Source organism: Hipposideros armiger, unplaced genomic scaffold (assembly GCF_001890085.2).
Source record: "Hipposideros armiger isolate ML-2016 unplaced genomic scaffold, ASM189008v1 scaffold_1302, whole genome shotgun sequence".
Taxonomy (NCBI): domain Eukaryota; kingdom Metazoa; phylum Chordata; class Mammalia; order Chiroptera; family Hipposideridae; genus Hipposideros; species Hipposideros armiger.
This window is the reverse complement of record NW_017732652.1, coordinates 189668-198062: the sequence shown is the minus strand read 5'-3', so window position 1 is coordinate 198062 and position 8395 is coordinate 189668. Positions and strand designations below refer to the sequence as shown.

At 43.7% G+C, this 8395-nt stretch overlaps 1 protein-coding gene across 2 annotated transcripts; it reads right to left on the bottom strand.

Moving 5' to 3' along the window:
• Positions 1–248: 248 nt before the first annotated feature.
• GJC3 (gap junction protein gamma 3) lies at positions 249–5878 on the bottom strand. Of its 2 annotated transcripts, XM_019633410.1 has the most exons (3): positions 5802–5878; positions 946–1730; positions 249–643 (listed from the first exon to the last, which is right to left on the bottom strand). In XM_019633410.1, the coding sequence occupies exons 2-3, from the start codon at positions 1727–1729 to the stop codon at positions 636–638; spliced, it is 792 nt and encodes a 263-aa protein (XP_019488955.1). In that variant the 5' UTR covers position 1730; positions 5802–5878; the 3' UTR covers positions 249–635. The 2 variants fall into 2 exon arrangements, with proteins under 2 accessions (XP_019488955.1, XP_019488954.1); XM_019633409.1 differs by having other exon boundaries at positions 249–1730.
• Between the last annotated feature and the right edge of the window lie 2517 nt (positions 5879–8395).

The following is an 8395-nucleotide window of genomic DNA, read 5'->3' as shown; positions in this document are numbered from 1 at the left end:
AAAAAAAAAAAAAAGTAGGGACTTAGCCCCACATATGAGATGCTACTGTGATGGAAGCAATGGAGCAGTTGCTGTGAACCAAACAGAGAATGAGAATTGAGCAGAAATCAGAGCTGTCAGTGGTCCAAGGGTCATAAGCCTCTGAATTCACGGTATTCTTCCCAAAGAAGAATACTGGGTATTTGAATAAATCTAATCTGTATATTAAAGGACAATGCATTATATTTCCTTTGAAGGACAGGGTTTCTGGATATGACATATACTGCAAGGCTGGAGATATTCAAGGGTGACAGGACTTTGAAGTTGGGGGAGCAGAGAATGGGAACAACAGGAGAGAGATAAGTAAAGTCATTGAGACAGGAAGAAGGATTGTCTTTAGCAATAAGAATGCCACAACAGTAATCAATATTTATTGCACAGGACAAGGGTGAAGAAAACTGTAATACACCAGAGAATTCTGGTGAGGAAGCACAAACAAGAGTTCTTCAAGGAAAATCTTTAGACAGCATGACCCACCATAGCCCTTAGAGATGCTTCAATAGCCTCTAATTTGTCATGGAGGTAAATCCCCACTCACTGGATGTTGGGAAGAAGATCCAATCATAGGATTTCCTTCAGAGTGGAGCCAGGTATCTTCATATCTCTGAAAAGTAGAGAATCAAGCAGAAGCTGAGACTTTTTCTAAGGGGGAAGAGACCTCAATGGAAGGGCAAGGAGTTACAACTGACTGAGCACTCTGGTCCTGGTTCATTGGAAGGAATGGTCAAATTGACAGGGATGGAGGTTGGGTTGGGAGCAGTGGTCAGGACATTGCCTAGAACCTGATTTTCTACTTTGTAACATGTGGGAATTGTACTTCCCAGAGAATAAAGGGCCTGCCGTGGGAGATCATCTGGACAGAGACATCAGACAAAGAAGAAAGAGAGACATCAGTGCCCTTCTCACCTGCTACTCGGAACTGCTCTTTTGATTCCACCACTGGGAAGTTATCAGTTGGTTCCTTGTGTCTTGTGGTGCTCTCTGAAGTTGGGAAGTAGTGAGAAGAGGAAGATTTTTGCTTCCAGGTCTGCCACCATCTCCCCAGGCCCAAGAGCACAAGCTCCAAAAGAGTAAGCAAGAGACAGAGCCCGCTGACTCCAAACATGGTCTTTAGGAAGATGGTCTTCTCAGAGGGGCGGGACAGGTTACAGGTTATACTACCAAGGCAAGGTTCTCGACGACATGCAAAGGAGCTGGGCATCTTGAACCCATACAGATGGTACTGCCCTCCCAAGGCTGCCCCCTCAAGGACCAGTCGTACCCCCAGCTGGGCCACATAGGCCCAGAGCAACTTGGGGCTTCCAGCCACTGAGGCAACCTTGCTGCCCTCTCCTTGTTGGATCAGGGTCTCCTCTTCCTTCTTCACCTTTCCTGAGTCTTCCCAATGCCAGATGACATGGTACATGGTGAAACCCATATAGAGGGCACTGGGCACAGTCACCAAAATGACTTGGAAGGCCCAGAAGCGCAGTGGGGAGAGGGGATGGAAGGCATCGTAGCATGCAGCCTTGCAGCCTGGCTGCTGAGAGTGACACACAAATTCACTCTGCTCATCACCATAGACCCCTGTCCCACTGGCAGCCAGCAGCACGAGGCGGAATCCCAGGAGCACCGGAAGCAGGAGGCGCCCCACAGGTGTGGAATGCCAGCTGTCCTCAGCCACCAGCCGCCTCAGGAACCGGCCACACATCCTGTTAGGGAGCAGAGGATAATGATGAGTGTAGGTGTGTTGCTCACTGTCCTTTAGAGGGAGCTCTAGGCCACCTCTTCACTCCTAATCCAAGGATGGCTAAGGCAAGCCAGGGATCTGGTTGATGAAATGTTAAGACTTTTTGCAACTATTTGTAGAATTGATGGCATCTATGTAAAATAATAATAGTGAGTGTTTGTGGTTATGACTCTCTCTTCTGTCCCCCTCTGTTCTGCTGGAGCAAAGAGGAGCTCCATTGTTGGGCGGAGACCAGGGTCTGTCTTTTTCTCTCTTTCCCTCCCTCCTTCTTACCCTAAGTAGGTTAAATAGTAAGAGACCACTGTCCTCTGAGAACTGTTGTTTCCACCGGTGATGGCCGCCAGGTCTGGTACTACTGCCAGCATCATCTGAATGAAATCATTGCTGACCCTCGGGGGAATGTGCATTCTCCTGCCATCTGCTTTTCTCTGACTTCATGCCCTCGGATGCTCACAGGAGTGTCGGGCTGGCCTTTGCTCCCATGATAGGGTAAAACTGAGATGCAGTTAGGTTAGGGGGCTTCATGGGAATCAAGAGAAGAGAGTGAGTGTCAAGGCTTGCTTTAGTCTAATGTTTTTTAGACCTAACCAGCTTAGGAAAAGGAGAATATTTTTAAGAAAACCCAGAAGAAACTACTAGTTAAATGTAATGGGATTTGGGGTCAAAGCCAGAACTGACTGGATAAAAATTCAACATTTGACTCCTTCATTGTTGTTCCTTGGGCTCATATCTCCCTCACAGTGAGAGGTGACCATAGTCAGGAACAGATTTCAGAAATTCCTCAGTTCTCTGAATAAATATCATCATACTACAAGCCCAATTTGCCATTTCTATCTGTGTCCTAATCAGCAGCCTTCCTCAATGCCCAGCTGCTGTTTCTAACTATCCCCATTTAGCCCAAACTCTTATACACCTATTTCCCCTCACTCTCAGAAGACCATGCAAACCTCTTACTCCACAGAGATAATAGAGACTCTGATGTGAAACCTTCCAGCTACTACTTATCCTCATAGTCATTTCCTTCTATAGCATCTTAGAGAAAGAAGTGGCCCTACACTTGTCCAGCGCTATTCTCCCTTCCAAATCTGTTTCCTTGGGTCTCTCTTTTCCAGCGTCTTCAAGGATTTGATCCCCAAATTATCTTTCCTGTAATTCAGATCACTCTTATTTCCTCTTTGACTATGAACTTGCTTAGGCTTCTCCCTTTTAACTCTAATAACAATAACCTGGATTTCTAAGTTAATATAGTAGTAGCAAAAGAGACATGCCTGATTTGTCTTGTATCAGCTTCCCAATTAAAATACCCACAAAGATGCACAAAACAATTTGAAACAGGCACTAATATCATAAACTATAGATAAAAACAAGCTATATGCCAAAACTTAAACAGAAATGGCCACTTCTGTGCAATTGGAAGGGATGGATTGAGATGCTTCCAAGGATTTCAGTTGACCAGAGAAATATGTCCCCACCCCCCAACTGTGAGCCACTAGGAATCAAGAGTTTGAACCTCTACCTGTTTCTAAGTCCCTGTCTTTCTACCTCCATCATAGATTATGAAGACTCAGAAGTCTATCAGGCTGCTGAAAATTCTTTTCATAAAATTGGGTTAAAATTTTTAGAATAAACCTATTTTCAGTGTCTAGAAAGATACAAAATTGTTCTCATGATTAAAGATGGCAATTGAAGATGGAGATTTATTCCTTCATTCCCAAAACTCCTCAAAAATGACAGTAAATAGATCTTTAAATGTATAAGCCCACTGCAAACAGAGTAGGAGAAAGATCCTCAGTAGCAAAACTAAAATGCATTTTGAAGGCAATTTTACAAATTCTGAGGAAAATCAAATTGGAGTGCTGAAAGCACATTGGGTAGTTCTTCCAGAATTCAGGGGGAAAAGGTGAATAATTGAAAATAATAAAAGGTAAATAGATAAGGAAACAAAATCTGTTTCCTAATTTGAAAATCAAGGCAACAATAAAACAAAATCTCTAGCTTACTTATTGGATAAAAAAGCATTTGAAGTACGTGGCAAAAATAAAAAAGCAGTTTCTTAACCAATGTTTAGCGAAATTTTGTTTGGAGAAATATTGAGCTCCATAGAGGACCTAAAGGAAGGTCAAATTTCAATGCTGGACCTTGGCATCAATCACAGTTAGAACCTGATAATTCTTGTTTGGGGACGGGGGGGATGCTGTCCTGTGCATTGTAAGATGTTTAGCAGCATCCTAACCTATATCCACTAGTTGCCAGTAGCACACTTCTCTCCTCCCACCCACAAAAGTCTCTAGACATTTCTAAAAAAAAGGATCAAACTCATCCTGGTTGAGAACCACTGCTTTAGGGTAGCACTGGTCCATCACCTCCAATCTTGGCTTCAGTTAATTATCAGCTCTGTAAAACAAGACGTCTGTACCAGAGCAAGTCAAAGGGCTTTTATTGAGTGGGCCGTTATAACCTGCCCACTTCCAGGCTGATTGCATATCATCTCTCAACCAGCCCCATTTGTGAAAATGCCTGCAGCCCCCCCCCCTGCCTCATAAGTCTAGGGGGTCCCTGTGCTTAGGGGAGGCAGCCCCAGGGCTCTGAAAGTTTCTGTCCTGGTTCTCCTGGAGAGTTACTAGACTAGAAGCTAATTTGGTAAATTGTAAAGTCTTGCTCTTAGCCTCTTCATTTCAAAGTGCAGGTCTAACACCCTCTAAAGACATTTCCAGCAGAATGGAATTTAACACAGAGCAGGCCTGGCATATTCTATTGTAAGTGTTGGGATTTTGAGTAGTTTCCAGAGGCCCTGTCTCTGATTCTTCTCTCTCTGTCTTGTGCCCACCTCAGGCTCATAGCCAGACACCCAAATGTCCTCTAAGAGGCTCTAGGAACGAACGGAAGTCTACAGAGCTCACCACAGAGCTTTTGGTGGTATGGAAGGGAGAGCAGGAAAAGCAGGAAAAGAGGACTTGCCTGAGAAGCCAGTGGTTTAGAGCCCCATACCTAATTCTGAGTCCCCTTCCGTGTCCTTTGCCCCACGGCTATTATCACCAAAACAATGCTTATTCCACACACATTCTGGGGTCTCATGTTCAGACAAAATTGTGCTCCATCTCCCAAAGTCTTCAGATCAAAGGGAGTTTCCTATGCAGCTGGAGCCTAAACACAGCCCTCCCTCCTCCCTCATCCCCTGCCTTCCTGGGGCCCTGTGGTCCCCCACTACTGGATCTCTTCCAGCCATCCCTGGCCCACCTGTCTCATTCTCTGGGCCCCTCATCCTCCTCCACAAACATGTGTGCAGCTTTGCCCACAGGAGCCAGAGCTCCCAGGCCGAACTTCAGGAACTAGGGCGCTGAGGGTTCAGCATTGCGGACAAAACTCCACTCAAGGAACACCACTCTGTCTCTAGGAGTGGAGAAGCAGTTTGCAAATGAATCTATTTGAGAGAAAGTTGGTATGATCTGAGCCCTGTCAAGATTTTATTCGGTGGAACAATACTTGTGAGCTCAAGAGTTGGGGGAGGGGGTGAAGCCCAGAGTTTGAAGGGATTTTCAAAAAAGTATAACTATTGCACTGTGTTGTACACCTGAAACTAATTTTAAAAAATTAAAATAATTTTTTAAAACTCCATCATGATTTTGGTAAGAATTTTTCTAAGCATCTCTATTCTTTTGGAGAAAATTTTCAGGATTCAATTGGAGGCAGAATCCATCTCAGACAGTTAAGGTGTGAGGGAGGGATGTCCACTGAGGACAGTGCTGGACCCAAGTCACTGCTCTCATCTCACCCCACCAGGCCTGGAAAACGTTCTAGATTTTTTTACTCAAAGTGTGGTCCATGTGCAGCCGCACTGGCATCACTAGGTATGCAGACTCTTAAGCCACATTTCCAGCTTAGCAAATCAAATCCGAATTTTAATAATATCCCAGGTCATTTGTGTGTGATTCAGAGTTGGAGAAGGTGGTCTAGAGCCCCGGGCAACCCCCACCATCACTGCCCTCTGGTCCTGTGCCAGCCCAGCTGCTTCTGCCCCAGCATGAGCACTCACCTAGCAGCTTTGAGCAGAAGCACCAACAACAGGAGAAGGAGGCAGAGAGAAGCGTCCTCAGGCTGGAGCCCACAGGGTCCCAGCCAGCTGTCCCCCAGGCCCTGCCTGCCTCCTGCCACCGCCCACTTCTCCCCCTCCCCTTTTCATTCCTGGCAGCCTTAGTGAAGGATAAAAGAATTGCAGCTGGAGGAATAGGCAGCCCTGCTGTTAAAGAATGGGCTGTGGAAAATAACCTTCTGTTGTTGAGGGTAAGGGGAATGTCTCCAAAGTGAGCTGAAACAGGGATTTTCAGATCATCTGAAAGAGGGCAATAGCTTCAGCATGTTTCCAACATGCCGGCTTGCTGGCAACCACACATAGAGTTCAATATTCTTTCTGCAACGTTTATCTCAGGAAGTCCTCTCCTCTTGGCTGGGAGAAATAGCACAGACTTCCCCCCCCACAGCACTGTGGGCATCTGTTCCATGTCTCTTCAGCAACTCAGAGAGCCCAGCTCCTCTCTACCAGGCACAGTGAGAACTACGACACCTGCCCCCATATCCATTCCTGCCCCCATGCTAGAGCCAGGATCCCCTCCAAAGATATGATGAAGGATGGGGAGGGTCAAGGCTGGACGAGCAGGTGGGTGGCTGGGTGGCTGGGAAAGTAACTGAGTACAAGAGTGCGGAGTGAGGGATCTGTTTACTCTATTGCCTGCAATAGCTCTCTTTTGCACTCATCAAGGAGGAAAGTTGGAAGAAACCTCCGTTCCAGATTCTGCCTCTGTGGATATTTGGGGCATCATTCCACACTTTTCTAGCATTTAATATTGTTATGGAGAAGTATAAGTCCAGCTGGATAGTCTTCACCTTCTAAGGGATTTGATCTTTTTGACAGTTTGCCAAATGAATTCTTTTTTTTTTTTTTTACCTTTGAAATCTGTTCACTCCTCAAAGAGATTCTATTAAACACAACATAAGATAACCTCCCACTGGCTGTCTCCTGGACATGTTCACATCTGGTCCACAGGAAGTAGTTACGCAGCCTTAAGGCCAACAAACTCTGGGCATGCAGGCCAATTCCAATGCAGCCAAGTCTCCTTCCATTCATCTGCTGGATAGCCTATCTCTTGCCTTTTTTATTTATCAGCCAGGAGTCAATAGACACATTGGAGCCCCTTTCACTAGGCTTGAGATGCAGGAGGCAGCACCCTCATCCCCTTCTCTGAGGGAGAACTAACAGCACATCTCTTTCCAAAAATATTCTCCCTCCCAAATTAATCCCCTCCCCCTATAATTTCCAACTACTCTGCCATTTTATACAACTTTGATGTGGGTGTTTGTTTTTCCTTTGAAATATTTCATCTCTGACTAAAATATAACTTTGTAATATCATATGTGTTGTGTATTCTAAAACATTACATCTCAAAATCCCTGTCAAAATTTCCAATTTAATATTTTGTTACACTAACATTTATTCAGTGCTTAATAAATGATGGATATTCTAAGTGTTCTGTGACTGTTAACTCACTTATCCCTTATAACTTTACGATGTAAGTACTATTATTATCCTCTTCTACAGAGGAGAGAAATGAAGATTAGAGAAGTTAAAAAACTTATTCAAAGTCAACCAGCTAGTGAGTAGAGAAGTTGGGATTTGTACAAGCAATCTGGCTGCACATGGCAAACTCTAAACACTACTATACTGTTAGCTTCCCCATTATCCAAATTACTAGTCTTTAAAGAGCTTTTGGTTGTAAACCCATTGTAATTTCATACCCTCAAGAAAATAAAAATCCTATGTTTACATGTTCCCCATTTTAACGACTAACTTCACTCTCCACCCTGGATCCCAACCAAAAACATTGGTGTCATAACTGACACCTTCTTCACTGACCACATCTCGTCAATCTACCAGTTGTACAGATTCTGTCCCTTGAATTTACATATAGAATGTGCCTTAGTTCAAGACTGAATTAATGAGACATCATCCTAGTGTCTCTGCTTCTATGCTTGTCCACCTGTAACACATTCTCTGCATCGCAGAAAGAATATTTAACTCAATTCTTATTTAGATTTACCAACTTGTTTACCAGTTTCTATGCTCAGTGCTGCTTCTTGATACCTTCTAGGTTAAATTTTATTTTTTAATTATTTTTTAACACTCAAATAATTTTTTTATGTGTTCAGCAGTGTTAAGTATATTCACATCATTTTACAGCAGATCTCCACAACTCTTTCATATCGCAAAACTGAAACTTTGTACCAATTTCTCCCTCCACTTAGCCCCTGGAAACCACAATTCTACTTTCTGTTTCTATGGATTTGACTGCTTTAGATACCTCATATCAGTGGAATCATACAGCATTTGTCTTTTTGTGACTGGCTTATTTTACTTAACATAATGTCTTCAAGGTTCATCCATGTTGTAGCATCTGTCAGAACTTTATTTCTTTTTAAGATCAAATAAAATTCCATCATATGCACATATGTATGCACCACATTTTGTTTATTCACTCATCTATTGATGGATATTTAGGTTGCTTTCATCTCTTGGTTATTGTGAAAAATGCTGTGAACATGGGTGCCCTAATTTTTCTGCTTCTTGGAGTACAA

Bases quoted from the DNA above. Each gene is read 5' to 3' on its own strand.
- GJC3 (XM_019633409.1), bottom strand. From the start codon at position 1,729: ATGTGTGGCCGGTTCCTGAGGCGGCTGGTGGCTGAGGACAGCTGGCAT.